This window comes from Peromyscus leucopus, chromosome 9 (assembly GCF_004664715.2).
Source record: "Peromyscus leucopus breed LL Stock chromosome 9, UCI_PerLeu_2.1, whole genome shotgun sequence".
NCBI lineage: Eukaryota > Metazoa > Chordata > Mammalia > Rodentia > Cricetidae > Peromyscus > Peromyscus leucopus.
Window position 1 is genome coordinate 109056055 of NC_051070.1, and position 24946 is coordinate 109081000.

The following is a 24946-nucleotide window of genomic DNA, read 5'->3' on the forward strand; positions in this document are numbered from 1 at the left end:
GACCTTTGAGGTACGAAGACACTTTTGATTAGGATCTTAAGGCAGGAAGACACACATTTAATCCCGGTCATACCTTCTGCTGGAAGTCTATATAAGGACATGGAAGATGGAAGCTTTTGCTCTTGGCCTGCTTGCTCTCTTGCCTTGGTAGCAAGTTCTAGAGCATCAGAGCCTGCTTCTTTGGCATTCCAGGAGATACTGAAGACCAGCTGAGACATCCAGCCTTGTAGACTGAGCAACTTCTGGATTCTTGTACTTTCTGTTCAGAGCCTGCCATAGTTGGACTCTAGCCTATAAGTGATTCTAATAAATGCCATATATATATAAAGAGATTCATTCTATAAGTTCTGGTATTCTAGAGACCCCTGACTAATACAGGCTTGAACTCATTGGCACAGGAAAGGATTTTCTGAGCAGGATGCTGACGGCACAGGCACAAAGACCAACAATTAATAAATGGGACCTCATGTTCTATAGCCAAGAACACCATCATTCAAGCAAAGTGCAGCCTATAGATATGAAAAAAACCTGTCATTTATGCGTCTGATAGAGAGTTAGTATCTAGAATATATAGTTTTTTGATGAACATCAAGAAAACAACCCAATTTAAAAATGTGGTATAGAACTAAACAAAAATTCCTAAAAGATGAAAAACAAATGGTTGAGAAACACTTTCAAAATGCTCAAAATCGCCTTTAATCCCAGCACTCGGGAGGCAAAGCCAGGCGAATCTCTGTGAGCTCGAGGCCAGCCTGGGCTACCAAGTGAGCTCTAGGAAAGGTGCAAAACTATGCAGAGAAACCCTGTCTTGAAAAAAACAAAAAAAAAAAAAAAAAATGCTCAAAATCTTTGGCCACCAAGGAAATACAAACTAAAATTACTTTGAGATTTTCGTCTTCTATCAGAATTGCCAGGACTGATCAAACAAATGCCAGCACACAATGGCAAGGCTGCAGGGAAGGGAAACACTTACTCATTGCTGGTGGACGTGCAAACTGTCACAGCCCCTGTGGAAATCAGTGTGGAGGGTCCTCAAAAAGTGGGAATTTGATCCTCCACAAGATCCAGCTATGCCACTCTTGGGCATTGATCAAAGGACTCTGCATCCTGCTACAGAGACACTTGTCCATCCACATTCACTGCTGCTCAATTCACAATAGCCAGAAACTGGAAACAGCCTAGATGTCCATCAGCTGATGAATAGATAATAGAAATGTGGTAATTTACACAATGGAGTATAATCTAGCAGTTAAGACAAATGAAATTATGAAATTTGCAAGCTCAGGGATCTGTTCAAAAGAAGACATAGAAAAATTGTAATAAGCCAGAAGTGATGGATGATTCCAAGGAAACAGTGCCTTCTAGATACAACAGGGCTGATGTCAGAGACTGTGACAGCGCCCACAGGACCTGCACAGGTTCAGCCAGAATGCCAGCACTGAGAAGGGGACGTGGACACAAAGTCCCACCCCCAACCAAGAAGATATTCGCCATTGATACCTGCTGGGAAAAGAAAAATCAGTCTTCTCTATAATGGAGTGTACTTGGTATATCAACCACACTCCAGGGCAGACCTCATGCGTAGGAGTAGTTAGCCAACAAAACACACTCCATGGTGTGTGTGTGTGTGTGTGTGTGTGTGTGTGTGTGTGTGTATGCATGCATGTGGGCAGGGAGCATGTGTTTTGTTTTGGTACTTTTTTGTCTTTCTGGGTTTTGTTTTTATTTTTATTTTTTGTTTTTAAGAGAGAAAGGACATGAAGGTGGGTGAATAGAGATGGGGGTGCTGGGAGGAATTGGGGGAGGGGAAGGGATATGATCAAAATATATTGTATGAAAAAAATTTTAAGGGGGAAAAATACCTAGCTCATCAGTTAAGAGTACTTGCTCAGTCATGAGGACCAGAGTTTGGATCACAAAACCCACATAACAAACTGAGTATTCTGCAAATGACTGTAAGTGTATCTCTGAGATGTCCAGTATCCTCTCTGGCATACATATGATCACAGCTACACACATGTACTCACACTCATGCATGCTCGCATGCATGCACATGTACACACACACACACACACACACACACACACACACACACACCAAATCTTTAAAAAAAAGCAAGACTGCCCAAGCAGAACTGCTCAGTAGCTGTCCCCTGACTCAGGTGCCCTGGCTGGCCTCTTCTTGCGGAACACTTCTGTGGGTGTGGTGATGCTGTGCTTGGATACTTACTGTAAGGAGACTGTATGGGTGTTATCAGGGGCCTTGGCATTCCAGCTGGACACAGGGAGCCACTAGTTCAAGGTTGCAGGCCCAAGACAGTGGTCTTTGTTGGGGCCAGGAATGTACCCTGATCCTCTCATATCTCTGGACACAGCCTCCTGCCTCATAGTGACCCAATTGTCCCAGCCATCAATGCCAGTTCTGTGCAAGGCATTGGAATGTGTCTTTTGTTAACATGCTGGTGTGGTAAGAGCTGGGAATCCTGGGGAACTGGGACGCCATAGGGGGCCTGTTTGTTCATATTGGGGATGGTGGGAAGTGTGGGTGCCTTCCTCACAGTCCCCAGGTCAAGAAGGCTATGCCTGCAGGGCTAGAGCCAGAAGGCTCCCTGGTGGAGAGGAAGGAGAGGAGGAGGCGGATCAGAACTTGGCCAAGGGCTCCTGGTGTCTCCAGGTCCTTGACACTAGGACTGAGACCAAGGCCAGGGTGGGAGGAGACACTGTGTCCAGTTCCAGCTTTCTAGTTCTGGTTTCTTTTTGAGGTTAAATTACCTCCTCTTTTTATTTCTATTTATTTATTTGTTATATGTATGGTGTGCCTGTGTGCACCACAGCACTGGCGTGGTGGCCAGAGAACAACTTTGTGGAGTCAGTTCTCTTCTATGTATGCGGGTTCTAGGGATCGAACTCAGGTCATCAGGCTTGCATGGCAAGTACTTTATCTCTGTCTCCCCACCACCACCAACCATCTCTTCTGCCATCCCCCCCATCTTTCTCTCCCTTCCTCCCTCCCTCTCTCCCTCTTTCCCCATTTGCTCTTTTTCTCTCTCTCTCTCTCTCTTTTCCCCATTTCCCCTTCTGTGATGGCCCCTAGGGCCTTGTGCATTCTAGTCACTGAGCTGCAGCCCTGGCCTACCCTACTTCCTTCCACACCTCTGTTCCTGTCAGCATCAGATTATGAGCTGCCCAGGACGTGAGGTACGATGACAGAGGATGTGGCCTTTGCCTGGTGAGCCTTCAGCATCCCCTCTGGTGTAAGGCAACACTCCACCACTTTGGAGTGTTGGATGATGGATGACTCAGCCACTTTGAGCCCCGAGTCTGCATTTTGTTTCCCAGCGGAAGGAAGGATGATTGTATTCTCAGATTCCTATGTGTCTTTTAGATTCTGAAGCTGGATGCCTATCCTGCAGATGGCAGAGTAGCAGGCCAAGTCATGAGTGGGGTGTGTGGGTTCAGCCCTGCTGACTTGGGGAAGCTACCATAGCAGAGGGTGGTGTGAAGTTTATAGGTATAGAATGTAGTTCACTCTTGCCTAGCTCGTGTGGGGCCCAGGAAGAACAGTCACTGCTGTACGTCCCCTGTCAGATGCACCTGCCTGCCCGGGCCTGGTCCGGGACTCCCGCCTTCAGTAGCTCCCCAGCAGATGGGCCTCTCCCTGCTGCGGCACCGCAGGTGTGGGAAGAAACCCTCGCGGGACTGTGGGCGCACCCTTCTGGAGAGGGTGGGTGGGGAGAAGTTGGCATCTGGTGTGTCCCTGCAGCCACAGGAAGAGTGTGATCTGGAATGGGCTGTTCCTAGAGGCCCTGGGGCACGTGGCTGGCGTTGGTGTAAATTGCTAGTCATGGTGATGGAGGTACAAGCAGGAGGAAGAAGCAGAAATGGGCTGACATGCTGATTCAGGCTGAACTGCTGTGTCGGGGGTTTTGCCCTATTCTGTTGACGGTAGATTACCCAGCCACCCAGCCATAAGGTCAGTGTCAGAAACACCCTGGCAGCACGTACTGCATGATACAGGGACCAGGGGCTCTGGGTTCCTGACTGTGATATGTGCGAGATGCCTTCCTTAGAAAAATGAGGGGTGTAGACCGGGTGGTCTGTAGACCTCATTACACCCGAACCTTTGGTGTAGCGAGTACAAACGTCTGCATGCCCTCCAGAGAGCAGTTAGGAGCTGAGTGGATTTTGAGTCAAAGGACACCCTGCCTGTTGCCTTCTGGCAAGATTTTCTACTTTTCACCTCCGCCTCACCCGTGGCACCTTGTAGAATGCCCGTATGTTTTCAGGTGCTTTGCAGACACCGCTGACGAGGGCTGGTGTGTAACAAAGGTCACCCATCCAGCTCTTTCATGAGCAGCCTTTAAAAATTCTCCCCGTGGCTGTTCCCACGAACTCTGTTCGCATCCCCGAGTCACGGAGGTATCTCAGTCTTTTCCTGTGGGCATCTTACAGCCCAAACAGAGCTGGGCATGTGCCTCAGTGGCACTCTTAGACACAGGCCTCACCTCTCCGGTTTACTCATTGGTTTTCTCTTGCTGAGTGAACAACTGCATGACCTCGGAGCCCAGAGCCAAAAGCCCTTAGTCGGATCGCGTAGTAACAGGGTCCGGGGCTTTGTTGTGCTTCAGAGGCTGAATTTTATTAGTTGTGTCCGGGATCTCTAGGTGTCATCTTTCATACGATGGTGAACATTCTGAAGCTGAGTGGGTAGCTCAGCAGGAGAGCATTTGCCTGGCATGTGTGAGCTCCTGGGTTCCATCCACAGGATGAAGGAAGGAAGGAAGGAAGGAAGGAAGGAAGGAAGGAAGGAAGGAAGGAAGGAAGGAAGGAAGGAAGGAAGGAACTAGATAATCAGCTTTCTCTGGGATTGCTAAATTGGCTTCTGCTGTTCAGGGTTCTGTGTCTTGTGATATTACTGGAATACTCTATCAATTTCAAATACAGGTAGTTGCTCTTGGGTGATTCTAATGGCATGTCCTCAGGTCCAACACCTGAGAAGTCTCTGCCAGGAGACTTTAATAACAACCTCTTCCTTCACACTCTCTCCTCTCTCAGTTCATGACTGGCTTCATAGAGTTCCTTATGAATGTGCCCATTTTCCTAACTTACCTGGGCCCGCTTTAGAGGCTGGCCTCTGTATTCTGGAGCAGAGTCTCCAGAGGGCATTTAATAGATGCCGAATCACGTGCATCTGTTTCTTGCTGGCCAGTGAGCCCCGGAATATTCCCTCCCTCCATGTGCCTCCGTATTTGTCCTGTGTATATAGTTTAGGAAGTGGGTATGAGTAGCCCTTGACGTGGTGGCTTATGCCTTTAATCCCAGGGGGTAGAAGGATCAGGCGTTCTCACCAGCCTCGTTATGTGGTAAGCTGGGGGTCACCCTGAACTACATGAGACTGCCACAAGCCAGAGAGCACAGAGGAGAGGGGGTGTTTTATGAAAGGTGGTCTCCAGTGTGCACCTCAGAAGTCCCCACATCTGTTTCCAGGGCTCTTTCCACATTCTAGGTGCTCCTTCTGCAGTGCCTGACTTCTTGGCATTGCTGCAGGAAAATGCCTAGACTGGAAACCTAAACAGCAGGCGTGTTCTGGAGGCTGGAAGTCGCCCAGAGTTCCCACGGAGTCAGTGTCTGGTGAGGAGTCTTTCCTGGGCTCGCACCATGTGCTCACTGCAGGAGTTCACGCTCATTCTTTTCCTAAGATTTTATTTTTGCCTTTTTATTTATGTGTGTGAGAGGGTGCTGGGTCCCCCAGAGCTGGAGTCTCAGGTGGCTGTAAATCTGTAAGCCACTTGACGTGAGTGCTGGCAGCTGAACTCCCGTAGTCTACTAGAGCAGTAAGAGCACTTAACCACTGAGTCCTCTCCAGCCCTCAAGCTCATTCTTAGTTACACATTAAATTTAAGTTTGAGGCTGGTCTGGGCCATGTGAGTCGCTGTCTCAAAATTAAATGAATGAATGAATGAATGAATGAATGAATGAATGAATGAACACAGGGGTGGGGAGTTGGCTCACGGAGTAAAGTACTTGCTATTCAAGTGTGAGGACTGCAGTTGGGACCCCTGGCACCCACATAAACGTTGGGTGGGCGTGGCAGCCCACCTGTAATCCCAGTTCCTGGAGAGGAACAGAGGATCCTGGAAGAAGCTAACCTAGCTGAATTTATGAGTTCTGGACTCAACTGAGAGATCCTGCCTCACTATATAAGGTAGAAAGCCATCGAAGAAGACACCTATTGTCAACCCCAGGCTTCCACACGCAGGTCTGGAGAGATGGCTCAGTGGTTAAAAGCATATACCACTCTTGAAGACCTGGGTTCAATTCTCAGCACCTATTCTGGGCAGCTAAAAACAAACAAACAAAAAACCCAAAACACTTGTAGCAAATGAAAAGACACGTGTGCATATACCACACACACATGCACACCACAAACAAACAAAACACACAAAGGCTTGTGTAGTTGGGAGGCAGAGACAGGAGGATTGTGGCAAGTTCAAGGCTGACCTGGTCTACATAGAGACCTTAAAAAAATTGTGATTTGACTATCTTTGTAATCCCAGATTGCAGGAAGGTGAGGCAGGAGAATTGCCTTGAGTTTGAGCCCAACCTCAAAGCCTCAAAGGAAGATATCTCAAAAATTAACTAAGTAAATAAATAAATGAAGAGGGGGCAGAGAGATCCCATTTTAGAAAACCTTCGGGGTCCAAGGGATGAATCCATGTGTTTCACTGTTGTGAAGCTACGGGTAGAGGGAGTTTGGAGGGGTAGGAAAAGTTTCTGCACCCCAATAAACCTCTCCACAGATGCAGCAATCCAAATCAGACCAAACCAAACTAAATAAGAAAAAGTCCAGGTTTGATGGGGAAAACGGTCCCAGAGGATTTTCCAGCCCCCAGAGAGGGGACAGGGAAGAAAGACTGAAAAACCTTGTGTCTGTTTTCTGGGGTGCAGTTTAAATACTCTGTGGGAGTGGTCTTGAGCATCTCTCGGGGAGGAGTGGTGTTTGGCAGGCTTGAGACAGGGCTGGGTTTGAGGGGAGAGACGGGGAAGGAGAGTCGAGGTGGAGTTTCCACCAGAACCTTCCGGACTCTTTGGGTGTAGGGGTGCCAGGGGCTGAGGTGGAGCTTCCACCAGAACAGGATGGGTCGCAATTCACCCTTTCCTGAACCTGTCCAGATTCACCCTTCTTGAACCTGTCTGGAAAGATGGAGGCCGCAGGGCTGTCCTTCCGGGAGAAGGAAGGAAGGGTAGGAGGATGCTCAGCCTGGGGAGGGTGAGTCATGTCTGGTATCCAGTTACTTTTCAGTGACTGGTTAGTTCTAGAGAGGGTGGGCATCCCTATCCCTATGTGGCTAAGGCTACCTCTGCGGATGGAGTTGGCTGGTAGGTGGACATTCATTAGGGCTTCTATTATTATTATTATTATTATTATTATTATTAATTAAATTTTTTTGAGACAGGATCTTGTCATATAGCCCAGGCTAGCTTTTTAAAAGTACTCTTTGCAGAGTGGTGGTGGCACACACCTTTAATCCCAGAATTTGTGAGACAGTGACAGGTGGATTTCCATGAGTTCGAGGCCAGTCTGGTCTACAGAGGACAGCCAGGGCTGTTATATAGAGAAACCCTGTCTTGAAACAAATCAACAACCCTCTTACAGCCCTGTCTCATGATACAGCTTCAGATGCTTTCTCTAACCTCAAGTACTTCCCTGGTCTCCATCCTCTGAGCCGCAGCTCTTCCCTGCCCTTCAGGCCTCTCTTCAGGGCCGTCCTTTACAAATCCTTCCTCTTACGAGAAACAAGGCCCCTTTTCCTGCCCTTGTGCCCAGCCTGGAAGCACAGATATGTGTGCTTCAGCCACAGGTAGGTCTCGGTCTCCTGAGTGGATCTCTGTGGTCTGGAGGGCTGGGACTGTGGGTGCACAGGCCAGACCAGGGGATGCCCATCATGGGTTACCATGGGTCACTGAGCTGTTTCTCCCCCGGGCGGGCGGGGTTCCTGTGCTCTGTGCTCTCAGCTGCTTTGTTCCTTTTCCCCTTAATTTTCTTTGCAAAGTACCTTCAGACTCTGTGAAGATTTCCTCTAAGTCACGTGAGACTTTCTCTGGGGAAGGGTGGGGCCCTGTTGTTCCCCTCCTAAGTCCCAGGGGCTGTCCTGTTAGTGTCCCGTCAGAGTTTCTGTAATTGGCCCAGGGACGCTGCTGACCTGGGGGCAGGGAAGTGATGCTGTGGCAGATTAATATGAAGCGTGGCCTGCCCCTGCTCTGGTGGGAAATTGGAGGTGAGCCCAAGGAGAGCTGGGGCTGTAGTGTGATGCTGCTTCCTTTGTTAGGGGAGCATGTGCTACAGTGTGAGTATGGAGGTCAGAGAATGGCCTCCGGTGTCAGCTCTGCCTTCCACCTTGTTTGAGACAGGGTCTCGTTTCGCTCCTGCCTTCACCAGGCTAACCGCTGGCCTGTGAGCTTCTGGGGAGTCTCCTGTCTCCTCCATCTCCCATCTCACCGTGGAGTGCCGGTGTTACAGATGTGTGCTACCGGATCTGGCTTTATGTGGGATCTGGGGACCTGAACTTAGGTCCTTACACTGGGCACAGCAAGCCATCTCCCCAGCCCTGTGTCTTTCTTTTTTTTGGGGGGGGGGAGATTTCAAGACAGGGTTTCTCTGTGTTGTTTTGTTGCCTTTCCTGGATCTCGCTCTATAGACCAGGCTGGCCTCGAACTCACAGAAATCCACCTGCCTCTACCTCCCGGGTGCTGGGATTAAAGGCATGCACCACCACCGCCCAGCCCAGCCCTGTTTCTGATGCAGTCACACAGACACATCACAGTGGCCCACTCTTGAGGGAGGAGCATCATTGTCCAAACACAGCAGTGTGAGAGTCACCTATGCAAATTTATAGTTTCTGGTAATCACTGAAGTAAAATTAATTTCGGTATGTTTGATTTAATCTAGCATATCTCGAATATTATCTCGTCATTGATCAGAAAAATGACTAATGGGATAATTAACATTTTTTTGTTCAGTCTTTGAAATGAAGTATTTTTTCTTTTCACGTGTATGTGTGTGGTAAGCATACATGTGTGTTTGCATAGCCACATGTGTGTGGGTGGGTATCAGGAATCCTCCTCAATCAGTTGTCCACCTTATTTTTTGCGGCAGGGTCTCAGTCAAACCCAGAGCTGTGAGGTGTAGCTAGTCTAACCAGCTTGCTTCAAGGACCCCGCCTTCATTTTCCCAGCTGTGGCAGGTGCCACAGCTCCCCGGAATTTATGTGACTTTCGGGGATCTGAACCCCTAGGCCTCTTGCTTCTGTATTGTGCAAGCAGCAGGGGCTGAGTTCTCAGTCCGCAGAACCCACATAAGAAAGCCAGGCATGGTGGTGCGTGCTGTAATTCCGCACTGGGGGGGGGGGGGGGGGGGGGATGGGTTCCTAGAGCTGGCTGGCCAGCCAGCCTAGCTAAACAGGTGAATTTCAGGCCAGTGAGAAACCTTGTCACAGAGAACAAGGCTCCAGGGTTAACCTCGGGCTTCTCTGCATGCACACATACACACACAGACACTCATGTACACACACACACACACACACACACACACCAGCATCACATGTACTGGGGGCTGCTGTAGCTGTGAGGATGGCTGTAGCGTTGTGTTGGTAATAGGTCCTGGGCCTGGCCCCTGCCACGAGTGGCCTGTCTCTGCAGTTAGTGTGAACTGAGGCAGTGGCCACGCTAGGCTGGCACCCATGTTGTAGGGCGTTTGCCTGAAGCCTTGCTTCTGACCAGCTTTGGAATCTCAGGGGTGAGGATGTTTTCAGCTACTGTGCCTCATCTGTAGCCCAAAGCCCCACAACTATGGTCTCTGGGGGCACTTTCGGTTCTGATGTACAGGGAAAGTGCCCAGGACTGCTGCGCCTGCCTGGGCTTCGATCCTGAGCCAGGGCTTTGGAGAATGGCCACAACTGCCTTAGCCATTCCCATCACAGATGCGAGATCTATGCGGTTACTTGTCTGTTGAGCTCCAGACTGTGAAGACTGTCCGCTGGCCTATCTGGGTTCCACTCAGCATTCAGCTACCTGTTAGCCCGTCCCTTTCTCCGGGGTGGGGGTGATGGGCCCCAGGGACTCCTGGTCTTTGCCTCACACAACCTTCTCTCTCAACAGGCTCAGCTGGAAGCTCAGAAAGCCACACAGGACTTCCAGAGGGCCACCGAGGTGCTCCGTGCTGCCAAGGAGACCATCTCCCTGGCCGAGCAGCGGCTGCTGGAGGATGACAAACGCCAGTTTGACTCCGCTTGGCAGGAGATGCTGAACCACGCCACTCAGAGGGTAGGAGTGACGTGTGTGCACTGGCGCCTGGACCTGGATGCTGTGTGTTCTTTGGGTCCCCACAGGAGTAGAGACAGGTTCCTGGGTAGCATGAAACGCTCCTGTAAAGGTCATGGGCTGTCTGCTCTGTGTAGCCTTTTCAGGGCACTGGCTTTAAGCCACACTCAGGCATGACAGTGCCCCAGTGGCAGATGAGGCTAATCTTTCTCTGTATTGCCTGAAACTTGTCTGGTTCACATGGTCCCTGAATGTCTTGGCAGTGGAGTCAGATTTCCCAGAGGGGCCAGGATGTTCTCCAAGGTTGGCTCCCAGGACACCGGAAGGACCACCAGCCGGTCCCTGGTAGAAGTCCCATTAACAGTCTCAGCCTGCCCATGGGTGTGTATGATGGTGGGTGAAGTGCCTAGCCCAGAAACAAGTGGGCACGCACTCAGGCAGGCAGGGCCTTCCCGGTGAAGCTGGGGTCTGGGGAGTAAGTAGTAAGGCAGTAGCTGGGAGTGATTGTCATGTGTGGTTTATGTCAGCATTATTTGGCTCTCTGCTTGCTCCCAGGACTTCCTCTCTGGCCACCTTGCTCAGAATTGGAAGTGGTAATTGTCTTGGTCTAGGTAGGCTACTAAACAAAATTCCATAAACGGACTGGCTCCTACATAGAGATGTATTTCTCACAGTTCTGGAAGCCAGGAAGTCCAGATTCAAGGCTGACATATGTGGTGTCTGGCTGTTTCTGGTTCTCAGAGGGCCATCTCCTCTTCAAGTGGCAAATGAGCATTCTCTTCTTGTGCGAGGGATCGAACCCAGGACCTTTCACATTGTAGGCAAGCAGTCTAACACTGCACTACATCCCCACTCCTTGGGCACTGGTCTGATAGCTCTGCTCCCTGAAGGCCCACGATGTCACCACACTGGGGACATTCCTACCCTGCTTGACGCTGTAGTTTGCTGAGGTCACAGACTATTCCTGGATACTGCATCCATCTACCAGGTACAGCTCTAGTTCTTCTGATTCTTGGTCTCCATGGCACCAGCTTGTCCCCCACAAGGCCAAAGGTTTCTATAGGGCAGGCAGACAAGCTGTGGACCCTGAGCGCAGACTGTAGCTTAGGTTTCAGTGAGGGACAGGAAGGCTGTCTGTGGGGCTAGACAAGAGGTCCAGGAGTCAGTGCCAGTGGCTGCTCCTGTCAATCTCCCCTGCCACAGTTGCTCAGGTCCTGATGACTAAAGATGGCCGTGAGTATCTTTAAATAGAAAAGCCTGATGTACAAATGACTTCAGGAGGCAGATTGGACTTGACTTTTCACCAACTCTCCCTGGGGCTGGAGACAGAGCCTGTGGTTGGCAGCCTGGAGCTTCCTGCCCCCTAATGGCCATGATGCTTATAGACCCAGCGAGGCTGAGAAAATTCTTACCGGGTCAGCTGTAGAGAAACCTGAAGGGGAGGTTGGAAGCTGTGCAGAGCCCTGGTAGAGGAGAAGAAGCAACTAAGGAAGCCGCAGGCCCGACTTTCCTTTTGGTCCTCTTGCCCTCCAAAGCTGTCGATCTGTAGCAACCTGTAAGAGGCCATTTCAGAAATCCCAAATGTGCCTGCTTATGGTGGTGTATGCCTATAATGCCAGACAGGAGACTAAGACAGCTGGACCAAGGCTAACCTGGGCTATGTAAGGAACCCTGTCTTTAAAAAAAAATGAGAAAGAAACCACTGGATCTGTTCTTATGAAATAAGAAAGTCCACATTTTATTCATGGGGTTAACAGTGGTGGGTAACTGCACACAGAGGCCTCCCAAGACCCTCACACTGTCCACAAGGCACCACATGCTTAGTCTTTGGAAAGTTCTGGGGTCTGCAGCAAACAGACTGTGGAGCTTTACAAGGTCACTTCAGACCTCCTCAGGTCAGTTAGGGATTCACAGTGGCCCATGGGCCCTCTGGCCACTAAAACAAAGGACCCAGGCATCTGGTTCATGTAGTAGGGGGCAGCAGCCTGTGTGAGTCAACGTGGAGTTCTGGCTCACAGGCTCATCATGGACAGTGTTTCCTTTACTTTGGTTCCATCATGGTTGCATAGCCTTGGGATGATTCTCCTTGAACTGGTGAGAAATGATCCTCCCCTCTGAGCAGATAGCTCGGTAACAGAACAAGTGCTTACCCTTAGCCTGTAAGAAGCCAGATCCATCCCTGACAACAGGGGGGGAAAACCACATAAAAATGCTCTTGAGACCATGACCTTTCCCTTACCTCATTAAACTCTATTCAGAGCTTCAGCCTGCAGGATAATACAGACACAATCCTTCCTGCAGTCCAGATGCTCATGTTTGGCTCTGAAATAGCATGAATGACTGTGACCCTCTGTCTGAATCGAGCATTTCTCCCAATACCTGACCGTTTCCCAGGCCTCCTGGGGGCTAGCATGCTGGGATGCCTCAGCACGAGGCCATGCAGGGCAGCATGCCTGGCTGCCTTCTGGAGATGCCAGGAAGCCTGTTTCATTAGGGGAACGGAGCGTCTTATAACCCTCTCCTCCATATCTCCACATGGTCCTCACTTGAGGCCATCTGTCTCCTCTCAGTCCTCAGTCTAATGGAACATTAGATGGCCATACTGAAGCTGTAACACCCTAGACGTGAGGAACCCCAGTATTCTCTAGTGGTCACATGTAACACCACAGACAGGCCATGGGGACAGTTCTGGACTTGGTGCTGAGAAACAGCACAGGGTTCCAGAACACTGCCAAGTCTGCAGCTGAGTGCCTCCCTCAGGGCACAGGGCTTGTGTCCTCAGCACCGGAGGGAGGCTTGGTGGCAGAGGCGTCTCCAGACCTTGGCCTCTTTGATCTTGAAGCAGCCTTTTGGGGAAGGCAATGGCTTTCCGTTCTCCAGACAGGAGCGCTGGCAGCCGGAGAGGGAGGGATTGGCTTTCCTCGTGTCTGCTACAAGGGACCAGGTGGAGGAAGAGGGAAATGTGGTGTGGACAGAGGAAGGCAGTCCTCGCTGATGAGCTGGCAGCAGGGGTTCCTGGGGAGGAAAGGACAGGGCATGGGCAGCCCCTCCTCCAGGCTTCCAGGATGGAAGGAGAGTCGCTGCCTGGAAAACTGCCTGAAGGGGGATGAGGGTACCGTATGTCCCCTGCATGGCGTAGAGGTGCAGTCTGGAGTTGTTCGGTGAGGCTGTGAGATGGGGAAGCCCCTTTCCGCCTGGAGGTTTCGGGTTAGAGAGAGGCTGTGGATGGGCCCCAGGACAAGACCACCGGAATGAAGAAGAAGACCTCCTCCATCTTAGACAGTTGTCTCTGAGCTACGTTCACCTGCTGCCTTCTGGCTCCGATAAGGATGTGGGAAGCAGAGCACCATTGCCCATCTTTGTGTGTCCTGTGTGGTCATGCCATGGCTGTGGCAAATGGGACACAGGACCTGTGGCAAGATGCAGAGGAGAACCGTAGCCTATTAGAAGTGTTTCCTCCAAGCTGGGCATGGTGGTGCAAGGGGATCCACGGACCGTGTGTCAGATGGTAGGGAATACAGCATCTCAAATAATGAAACAAAAACCAGTGACACGTTTACTCCCACCTACTACCCAAATGCCACGTACTCAGGACCCCTCTCCACATGCTGCCTCTGCGACCACAGCGCCTCTGAGCAGCCAGAGCTACCCCAGCCGCCTGGATCCCACACTGCTTTGAATGATACCTATTGCAGCAGGAGCTGCAATACCCCACTAGGCTATCAACTCCAGGTTCGGCCTCTTGTTCTTTGCCACAGGAGGTGCTTATTGGTGTAAATGGTGTGTCAGTGTGGTGGCAGCAAAACAGAAGAGCACCTTGTAGAGATGGGGATAGGGAACCTGAGTCTGGACGAAATACCCAACCAACAGGAGCTTCCGGGAGCCGGGGTGGCCCCGGAAAAGGCTTTCCTCTGTGGCTCCATCTCTCTTGATCCATGCTGATCCACCTTTCCGGGGAGGAGGCTTTTGTCCCTGGGCTCCAACTTTGCCTCCCCTCATGTCTAACTTCCCTCTCCTATCACTGCACACAGCTTATGCCTGATTCTAGGCTGCTGATGGAGGAGCCTCCTTGGTTTCCTAGGCAGTGTACCAGGGTGATTTGCTTGGTGGCCACTGGGCAGGAAGCTGTGTTTGTAGTGGTGGGGGTCTCTTTCCAGGGCTGGAGGTTGTGTAGGTGGAGAGGCGGGATGCAGATGAAGTATAGTGATGTGTCCTGATAGTGTGAGGCAGAAATCCTGATGTGTGTCGCCTCTGAAGGCGTGGCTGGCAGTGTAGCAAAGTGCTTGGGGCGTTCTGGGTGCTGACGTTTAGAAAGCCTTTGCTTGTTTGCAGCCTGGGAGCTGACGTGGAATGAGGGTCCATGTACAGCTGGGGAGAGCCCTGCTTTGCCTGGGACACTTTCTGTTCAGCAGCTTGGAACAGCATCTTTTCAGTTGAGTCCACTTCAAGTGCATCTCTTCAGTTCTGGGCAGAGCTCCCCATAAAAGAACAAATCACCTCTGATATATTGTCTGAGAGGCATGGGGTTTTCAGGTTTCATAAAAGTTAGGCCAGTAATTCATTAAGAGCCCAGCTCCGGTGGTGATTGTGGTGGTGGCGCATGCCTTTAATCCCAGCACTCAGGAGGCAGAGGCAGGCAGGATCTCTGTGAGTTCTAGGCCAGCCTGGTCTACAGAGTGAGATCCAGGATAGCCAGAGGTGTTACACAGAGAAACCCTGTCTCAAAAAATCAAAACAACAACAACAATAATAATTCATTTAAAGCTTAAGATTCAAGACTAGACTGAGGAGCTACTGCTGTTTCCCCATGTGTCAAGCATGAGATACTTATTTATTTCATTGTGAAATATTTGTTTTAGAAATAAAAAAGAGAAGGATTCTTCTAGCTCTCTAGCTAGCATGTTGCCTTGCTCCAGCCCGACTCTCTTCTCGCCTTTTCCTTAAAAATTATTATACATTGGCGACGCACACTTCCGTGTTCCAACTGCGCACGCGCACCCGCTGCTCCGCGCAGCCAGCTCGTGCAGCCGGGCAACATGTTGCACTTACAGATGAAACTCCTGCGCAAGAAGATCGAGAAGCAGAACGTCAAGCTGCGGCAGCGAAACCTGACGCTGCAGGAAGCATCAGACATGAGCCTGTCACTGCCTCAAAACGGAGATGTACCTAAAGAAGAAGTCAGAGTCGGAAAAGTTAAGAAAGCCATGAAACATTCTGTGAATGTGGGCTCAGCACAAGCACAAAGTGGAGGCATGCCTGAAGAGACAGTGGAAAACTCGAAAGTTAAAAGATCACCCCAAAAGCCTACCACTTTAACCAATGGGGAAACAGCAGCAACGCCTTCTCCTGATTCAGAACCAAAAAAGAAAAAGAAGAAGAAAAAGAGGAAAATGGCAAATGATGCTGGGCCTGACACCAAAAAAACAAAAACCGAAGAAAGCATTGGGGCTCAAGAGGAAGAAGATGGTGGTGAGGAGGAGCCAGACGGCAGGGAGGAGTCCCTGCCCCTCGGACTGACAGGTGCTTTCATTTGCTTCCTTGTCGAACCTCGTCAATGAAAACACTTTGAAGGCTATGGAAGAAATGGGCTTCGGGTGCATGACCGAGATCCAACAGACAAGTACCAGGCCACTTCTGGAAGGCAGGGATCTTCTGGCAGCTGCGAAAGCAGGCAGTGGCAAAACCCTTGCTTTCCTCATCCCTGTGATCGAGCTCATTGTCAAGCTGAAGTTCATGCCCAGGAATGGAACAGGAGTCCTGATTCTCTCTCCTACCAGAGAACTGACCATGCAGACCTTCGGTTTTCTGAAGGAACTGATGACGCACCATGTTCACACGTATGGGCTAATCATGGGTGGCAGTAACAGGTCTGTTGAAGCGCAGAAGCTCGTCAATGGCATCAACATCATCGTGGCCACCCCAGGCCGGCTCCTAGACCACATGCAGAATACTCCAGGGTTTATGTACAAGAACCTCCAGTGTCTGGTTATTGATGAGGCTGATCGTATCTTGGATGTTGGGTTTGAAGAAGAATTAAAGCAAATTATTAAACTTTTGCCAGTACACAGGCAAACCATGCTCTTTTCTGCCACACAAACTCAAAAAGTTGAAGACTTGGCAAGAATTTCTCTGAAAAAAGAGCCATTGTATGTGGGTGTTGATGATGATAAAGAGGTTGCCATGGTGGATGGGCTTGAGCAGGGATATGTTGTGTGTCCCTCTGAGAAGAGGTTCCTTCTGCTCTTCACATTCCTTAAGAAGAACCGGAAGAAGAAAGTGATGGTCTTCTTTTCATCATGTACGTCTGTGAAGTACCACTATGAGCTACTGAACTACATTGACCTGCCTCTCGGCCATCCATGGAAGGCAAAAGCAGAATAAGAATAAGCGAACAACCACGTTCTTCCAATTCTGCAATGCAGATTCAGGGATACTGCTGTGCACAGATGTGGCCGCCAGGGTGCTGGACATCCCTGAAGTGGACTGGATTGTTCAGTATGACCCTCCCAATGACCCCTAGGAATACAATCATCGTGTGGGTAGAACAGCCAGGGGCCTGAATGGGAGAGGGCACGCCCTGCTCATCCTACGCCCTGAAGAGTTGGGTTTCCTCCGTTACCTGAAGCAATCCAAGGTTCCATTGAATCAGTTTGACTTTTCCTGGTCTAAAGTTTCTGATATTCAGTCTCAGCTGGAAAAGCTAATTGAGAAGAACTACTTTCTCCGTAAGTCTGCACAGGAAGCATACAAGCCCTACATTCGAGCGTATGACTCGCACTCCCTCAAGCAGATCTTTAATGTGAACAACTTTGCCTCAGGTCACTCTGTCATTTGGTTTTAAGGTCCCTCCTTTCGTGGATCTGAACGTGAGCAGCCATGATGGCAAGCTTAATAAGAGAGGAGATGGTGGTGGATTCGGCTACCAGAAAACAAAGAGAGTGGAAAAGTCCAAGATCTTTAAACACACCAGCAAGAAGACGGCCGACCGTAGGCAGTTCTCCCACTGAAGGGACGGCTTTCCACCCGGACTGCCTTTGCCCTAATTTCCCCTTTCTCTTTAGAAAGGAACTTTTTCAATCACCTTTAGGATCTTTCTGCCTTTACTATGATGATAATATTTTATTTTTAAATACTCCCATAGACAAGCCATGTCATCGTTCTAAAAAATCATTATACATTTATAAAACACACACATTATACTAAGGTAAAAGCATAATTATTATGCAAGCAAAAAAATATATTATCATGGTAGTGGTTTGACCTGATAAAGGAGGAAATTACTGTTATACTAGTTCTGAATATTTGGATTCAAGTAATTGAATTTAGCCATTAATCAAAAAAAAAAAAAACCAAAAAACAAAAAAAACACAGCTTAGTCTTACAGGGCAATCGGAGGGAGTCACTCCTTCCCATGACTCCATCCTAAGTCAAGCTGGCAAAAATTAACCAGCCCCACTGTCCTTTGTCAGCTTGACACATGGACACGTCACTATTAACCGTGTTCCCAGGACCTCTTATTAATATAACAGTGTAAAATACAGGCCAGAGCCAGGCATGTGCATACCTTTAATCCCAGCAGTCGGGAGGCTCAGACAGGTGGATCCCTGAGAATCCAAGGCCGCTAGACCTACAAACCGAGTTCCAGGCCAGCCAGAGCTACACAGTAAGACCTTGTCTCAAAAACAAAAAGGAAAGAAAAACAATAAAATGCAGCCAAACATTTCAAAGTTCCTTGGTGGGCTGGAGAGACGCTCAGTAGTTAAAGAGAACTGGCTGCTCTTCTAGAGGACTCGGGTTCAATTCCCAGCATTCACATGGAGGCTCACAACCATCTCTAACTCCAGTTCCAGGGGATCTGACCCCTTCCTCTGGCTTCCACAGGCAACAGGCACTCATGTAGTGCACAGACATACATGCATGCAAAACACATACATACATAAAATACAAATAAATACATCTAAAAAGCCATTTTAAAAATCCCATTGTCAAAAATTCAGCACATAAAAGTCTAATTGTTTCTTTTAACGTAGCCAAAGTCTCTTAACTGTGGATCCCTGTAAAATTAAAAACAATAACAACAAACAAAAAGTTAAATACTTTCTTCAAAAGGGAATATAAAAACAAGTCAAAGAAACATTCAACATCCAGCAGTATAAATCAAATTCTGTAGCTCAGTGTCTAGTGTCTAGTGTCTGGAACTCACTCATGATCCGGATCTCCAGCTTTGCCACCCACAGCATGTGCACAGCCTGTTTCAGACTCAGGCTGCCTCCACTCGACACCTGATGCTTCCTTGGTGGTTGCTCCATAGTCCCAGCATCTCCAATATCCTGGGGTCTCCACCGCAACTGAGGCTGTACCTTCACCAGGGACTTCTCCTGGGCACTCACGATGCCAGCCAGTCCTCAGTTTCTTTCCTTGATCTTGTCCATCCTGGGCTCTCTACTGAACCAGGGCTGACTGGATGTCAGAGAATTCCAGTAACCTTTCTGTGTGCTTCTTTCCCCTCAAGTTACAGACACCAGTGACCCTGCTGGGGTCTAGGAGAGAAGCCAAGGACCACGCCCCACTCCCTCACCCAACTCGGGTTAACAGGGACTGACCCCGTGACCTTGCCTAACCTTGTTGCCATTTCTCTAGTTGTACAGTATAGTGTGGCTGTACCTAGAAGACAGGGAACTCGGCTGTCCTTGTGGTTCTCAGATCAAGCCAGCCTTGCTCTGGTCCTGGTTCGGGGCACTCAGGACTCTTGTTGGTTTATCAACAGGTGTGGCGCCATGTTTCCACCAGAACTTTGCCTTTCTCTTGATGGTGGCTTTTTGCGAACCTCAGACTCTAATCTGAACAACTTTAACTTTAACTGCTGGAAAGCATTCCGGGCTCCTCTGGGCCACCACTTCAGGAGCGTGGGGGAAAGGCTGCCCTGCTGACTTTTCTGCTGCCATGCCTAGTCTTGGTGCTTTTCGTTTCAATGTTCTTCTAGTTAGGTAGCTCTGAAGCCCCCACTGGTGCAGTTCGGCCATTTGCCTGTCCATCAGGCTGGCCCTGGGGTTCTCCCAGGTTCTGCAGGCTCACGCAGAAGGAAGTAGATATGGGTGGAAGCTGAGTATTTCTCAGTCACTGTCATAGCCAACTTGGGTATGTGATCTGACAGGCTTTTTCAAACTATATCAGGAAGAAAGCAGATCCTGTTTTGTTGACATTTAATCTTAATCTCCTGTAGATTTTCTCAAGGAACTTTTTGTTTTTTAAATGACATGAGGGTCTCTGCTGTTGTTTGGAAGGTCATGGAGGCCGAGCAGACCAAGACGAGGAGTGAACTGGTACACAAGGAGACGGCAGCCAGGTACAATGCTGCCATGGGCCGCATGCGGCAGCTGGAGAAGAAACTCAAGCGAGCCATCAACAAGTCCAAGTAAGTCTGGGCACGTCCGTCCCCAGGTGGGAACGGCTCTCTTCTGCGTCTGCTCCACTTTTTCTCTGCTTTCACTGAGGGATTACCGGAGCAAGCACTTTATGTAGGTAGGCCCTAGAATTTCCTGCCTAGTGCCCTGTGCCCCAGGAGTCCTATGTGACACCCCCAGACCACCCCCTGCTGCCACTGCCATGGGCAGGGATGCCAGCAGGGGGCAGGAGAATTGCTCCAGATATGACTTACATGGGTGACACAGGAAAAGGAATTTCCAAAGCAAACTGTTATCTGGCCCATAGACTACGCTTTGGGGACTCGGCTTGTATGCTTGGCTTTGTAGCTGATGGTATGGACTAGACAAGACCTGTCTCTTAGTGTGCCTATCAGCACAGTAGGGGTGACCTCTGCTCACCGTTCACGGTTTCTGTGCATCAAGAGCTGCTGAAATGCTACCAGACTGGTTAGTGGCGCTTTTCCCAAGCTCTTCTCCTGATACCACTCTACATGTTGACAAAGTAACAATCATAGTGGGAAAACATGACTGGGGAGACAGGGTCCCTGTTTCATTCCCTGGGCCTCCAAGAGAAAGGACCCAACAGTGAGTCGGAACTGGGACCGAAAGTTATGTGCTAAGCTACTGATGTCTGCTCCTCCTGGTTCTGAGCAGCTAGAGCTTGACAGAGAACCTGTGTTCAGGTGAAAGAACATGCCAGGTAAGGGAAGACATTATTAAATGAAGAGGTTGCTGCTCTCGGCTCTGTACTACCCCATGTCCTCTCCTGGGCCCACCCTCTGATTTCTGTCTGCTCCCTCCAACCATCACATTTACATGCATCTATAGGAAACGTTTAAGTGTTTGCCACTGCCCTTCAGCAGATATATATGACCTTCTGGGGACACAGCCAGGAGAGGTGGTGAGGGTTCCTGGAAACCTCCCCTCCCCCATGGCCAAGGGAGAAGCTTTCCATGCTGCTTGCTTTGTTGGGTGTGAATACATGGAGTTTCGAGTCCCTGGTGCCCTCTGTATACTTCTCTCACACTTGACCTGTCACTCCTCACTGACCTGGTAAGGAAGCAGACTCCCTGTGGTCACACTCTGCCAACCTCTCCAGACACTTTTGGACAACTCCTGTCTGCCTGTGAGACTGGACCCCAGTTCCCTGGAATGGCTTCAGGGGCTCCGGTGGGTCACTCTGTCGTTCCCTGTTGCTTTGGTCACACTTCTTTTCCTTGTTCTCCGTCTTTGACATTCATGTTCACCTGGACATCTCCTACACCTACCACACTTCTCTACACCTTGGCTGGGCTGACATCCATTCCGTTTGGCCACTAAAAGGAGCTTATGCCCACATTTCAGATTTTCCTTATGCACCAAAAGGTCTCGCAATGTGTCGTCATCAGCAATTACAGATGCAGGACATAGGAATTTGATGGAGGAGAAACATCTCATCACTAAGGCTGCTACCAAGTGCCAGCTCTGCTGTCTGACCCCGAGTCCAGGGGGCTTGTCTCTCTCTCTCCTTGCCAATGTAACCTGGTTGGTTCACCAATACCTAGCCTTTGTCGCTGTACACGAGGACCAACTTGAGGTTGAAGTGTCAGTCCTGCTATGCCTAGCTGACAGGAGGTGGTATTGCTTGCTTCTGTAGTTGGTCTCAGCAGAGGAAGTGTTTTTTAGCAGCCTGTTCCTCAGTCCCGTCTTCTCTATCGGTCAGTGGACCCCAACAGTCTCCCTAGAGTAAAATGAAGCGGGATGTAAGGTTTCCGAAATCTTGAGATGGGAGTGAGGAGGCTACTGAGCCTATGTATCTACTGAGACCTTGGGTAAGCCAGTAGCCCTGCTGGTGTCTGGCCTAAATCCTGAATGGCCTGACTAGCTGCAGTGGGTTGATCTATAGGAGTTCCCCGTGAGATCACATCCTTAACAGCTTCTTCCTGTCTTCTGCAGGCCTTATTTTGAGCTCAAGGCCAAGTACTACGTGCAGCTTGAGGTATGTGTGACCTTGGATTTGTCACTGTTTTTGTTTTTTGCCCCTCCTCCCCTGTCACTGTTTTGTTCTCTACCCCTACCCACACTTAAAATCCAACTTTAGTGTGGTAGCTGGCCTTCAAATGACCCATGTGCTGTGACGGGGAAATGGGGGAACATATTCCTAGACCTTAGTTCTCAAATGGTGTTGGGTGTTTGCATGTTGTCTGGAGCTATTTGCCATTCACTCACTTGCTCACTGAATTGTGCTAACTTACTAGGTCTCAGTGTGAGCTCCTAAGACAAGCAGTCCTGGAAACGTTTTGGTAGCAGAGTTCCCAGGCTCTCCACTCTACTGTCAGAACCTTCGGGGGTTGGGTCAGCAGTCTGCATTTTAAGTAGCCCTATAGGTGATTCAGATACGGGACCAAGAACTTCTGTCTGGGACAAAGTGAGGAGGCTACAGGACTTACCTGTCCACTGTTCCTTCCCTAGGGCTACATCTTATTAATAACCATCTCTGCATATTCTCATGTCATATGGACTGATGTTGAGATGATAGTGATTTTCTTTACAGGGAATGGATAGCCATGATGAAAGTAACTGAATCCCCCTTAGGTCCATCATCTCTTGGGTGTTATAGGAAGTTGTGTTGTAATCGTGTGTAGCCCCTCTCTCAATAGGGATATGCAGAGCCACTCTGGCTTATCAAGTCCTCCATTTTCCCATTCAGCAACTGAAGAAGACAGTGGATGACCTTCAGGCCAAGCTGGCCCTGGCAAAAGGCGAATATAAGGCAGCCCTGAAGAGCCTGGAGAGGATCTCCGATGAGATACACGAGCGTCGGCGTTCCAATGCCATGGGGCCTCGGGGCTGTGGTGTGGGGGCAGAGGGCAGCATCACATCAGTGGAGAACCTGCCTGGGGGCAAACCGGAGCCTGATGCCATTTCTGGTGAGTCTGGCCAGGGGATCAGACAGCATCTGTGATCTGCTTTCAGGGCCATCGTGTCCCTACCCTTTGCCGGCCACTGGGGAACTGGAGGATTGGGCAGGCCTGCAGGCTCTTCGGTGGGTTCTCATGTTTTGTAGGACACTCTGTTCCTTGGTTTACTACTGAATGTTAGCATTCCATGGTCAAGTAAGTCTGGGAAATGTTCCACCTCCACTCCTCTCACATTAGAACGTTCAAGACTTTAAGAAGTTCTGAGGATTTAATAGGGACTTAGGACACAGAGTTGGTGACTCAGACCCCAGTTTACCACTGCATGTGTGGGCTAGCAGGGCCTTGAAGTGTTATCTGCTTCAGCTATGTGATGGGGATGGCGTCTTCTCTGCTGTGAAGGTGAGGAGGGATGTTAGAGGTGGCAGCTGGCGCTCTCCCTGGGGTCTGAGCACATGGGATATCCTGTGCAGCTAGGATAAGGATTGACCTAGTTTCTGCTAGTCGAGAAAACTACACTGGGACACCGAACAGACACTTCACGGCTTTTCTTTTTCTGTGGAATAATCCATTGCTGTTTAGGCCCCTTCCTCAGCAATTCTTTTCTTTTCCTTATTAGTAGTAGTTTTAAAAATAATGTATGAGTGTTTTTTTCCTACATTTATCTATGTATACCACATGCTTGCCTGGTATTAGAAGAGGTCATCAGATACTCTGGAGTTAGACAGTTGTGAGCTTCCATGTGGGTGCTGGGAATCAAACCCGGGTCCTCTGGAAGAGCAGCAGGTCTCTTAACCACTGAGCCATCACTAGCCCCATGCTCAACAACTCTAGAAGACCACCAACAAATTCTGAAGTGCCAGGTTGAAGGAAAATGAAACTATAATGTAATCAATGACTCTGAGTTATTTTATATATCACTTCTTTAATCCTGTACATAGAGCAATCAAGTAGCTTGACAAGGCCACACAGTGGAGTTAGGATCTGAATTCAGTCTGTCTCAAGTAATACAGTACTTCTCTGGAATGCTAGAAGGCCATTTTTAAAGATGCCATAGGCATAAAGGGAACTAGGAAAGACCTTAAAAGTGAGAATGCAGGCTGAGAGGCTCTGAAAACAAGAATGGCGTGTCTCTGAGCCTTGGTTATTCTGGTCCCCAAACTCAGGCACAGCCAGAGCATTATAAATGAGTGTTGTTCTTTGCTGCAAACAGTGGTCAGGCAGGCTTTGAGGGAGATCAGAAGTTACTAACAGACATTCCATGCAGGGCTGCCCTTTCCAGCGGCAGTTGCTGCTTATGCCAGAAGGAAGACTTCAGTCTTCATTGTACAATTGCCTCTGTGTAGGACAGATTACAGAGGGCTAGTGTCTACATTTATCTTCCCATTTCTCTTCCTCTCTTCTTTCCCTTTTCTTCAGTGCTGGGATAGAAATCAGGCCTTTGTATATACTAGACATGCACTCTACCCTAGCCATCCCTAGCTACCCTTTCTAGGTAGCACCTGCTGGCATAGGATTATAGAGCAGGGATTAAGTTATTTCTAGAACACTGACTTTCCATGAGCTCTAGCTGCTGCTGCTTTTCAAGATGCTCTGGAGGCTGGTCAGAAGGCTCAGGAAGGCTGTAGATCCTACAGACTCCATGCTGTGAGACTGTCTGCCAGCAGACAGCGTGTTTGCAAGCCTTTAAGGAATTGGGCTACTAGTTAGCAGACTCCATTGACTGATGTTCTCTCTCATCATAGTGGCTTCAGAAGCCTTTGAAGACGACAACTGCAGCAACTTAGTGTCTGAAGATGACTCAGAAACCCAGTCTGTGTCCAGCTTTAGTTCAGGACCAACAAGTCCATCTGAAATGCCTGACCAGTTCCCTGCAGTGGCAAGGCCTGGCAGCTTGGATCTGCCCAGCCCCGTGTCCCTGTCTGAATTTGGAATGATGTTTCCAATACTGGGCCCTCGAAGTGAATGCAGTGGGGCCTCATCCCCCGAATGTGAGGTGGAACGAGGTAAGTTGCAGCCCAACTTGTGGATTGTCCATACCTTTGCTAGCGCTCTTCTGGGGTCCCTGGCACTCTGCCTGGCCAGCTCCAATCACATAGAATTTATGTCCCATGTCTCTCCTTAGAACAGTCCCCCTTGGCAAGTTCCCAATAGAGAGGTTTGCTTCCTAGCTGTAGATGAGGATGGTAAATCTCGTCTCTAAAGATACACACTGAGGGATAAATGCAGTGTGTCCTCCAGTGCTGAGAACCCAAGATGCCTGGTGGGCGGCAGTGGGAACTGCAGAGGACTCAGGTGGCTGATG

At 49.4% G+C, this 24946-nt stretch overlaps 1 protein-coding gene and 1 pseudogene across 1 annotated transcript in view; both read left to right on the plus strand.

The window, feature by feature from the left end:
• The window catches only part of Sh3bp5 (SH3 domain binding protein 5), a 71578-nt gene that overhangs the window by 45132 nt on the left and 1500 nt on the right, over positions 1–24946 (plus strand). The window contains exons 4-8 of the mRNA XM_028891198.2: positions 10158–10322; positions 19604–19734; positions 21680–21722; positions 22434–22653; positions 24387–24647. Coding sequence (XP_028747031.1) covers positions 10158–10322; positions 19604–19734; positions 21680–21722; positions 22434–22653; positions 24387–24647 — 820 coding nt within the window. The remainder of the gene's footprint in view (positions 1–10157; positions 10323–19603; positions 19735–21679; positions 21723–22433; positions 22654–24386; positions 24648–24946) is intronic.
• Positions 15008–17685, plus strand: LOC114708156 (annotated as a pseudogene).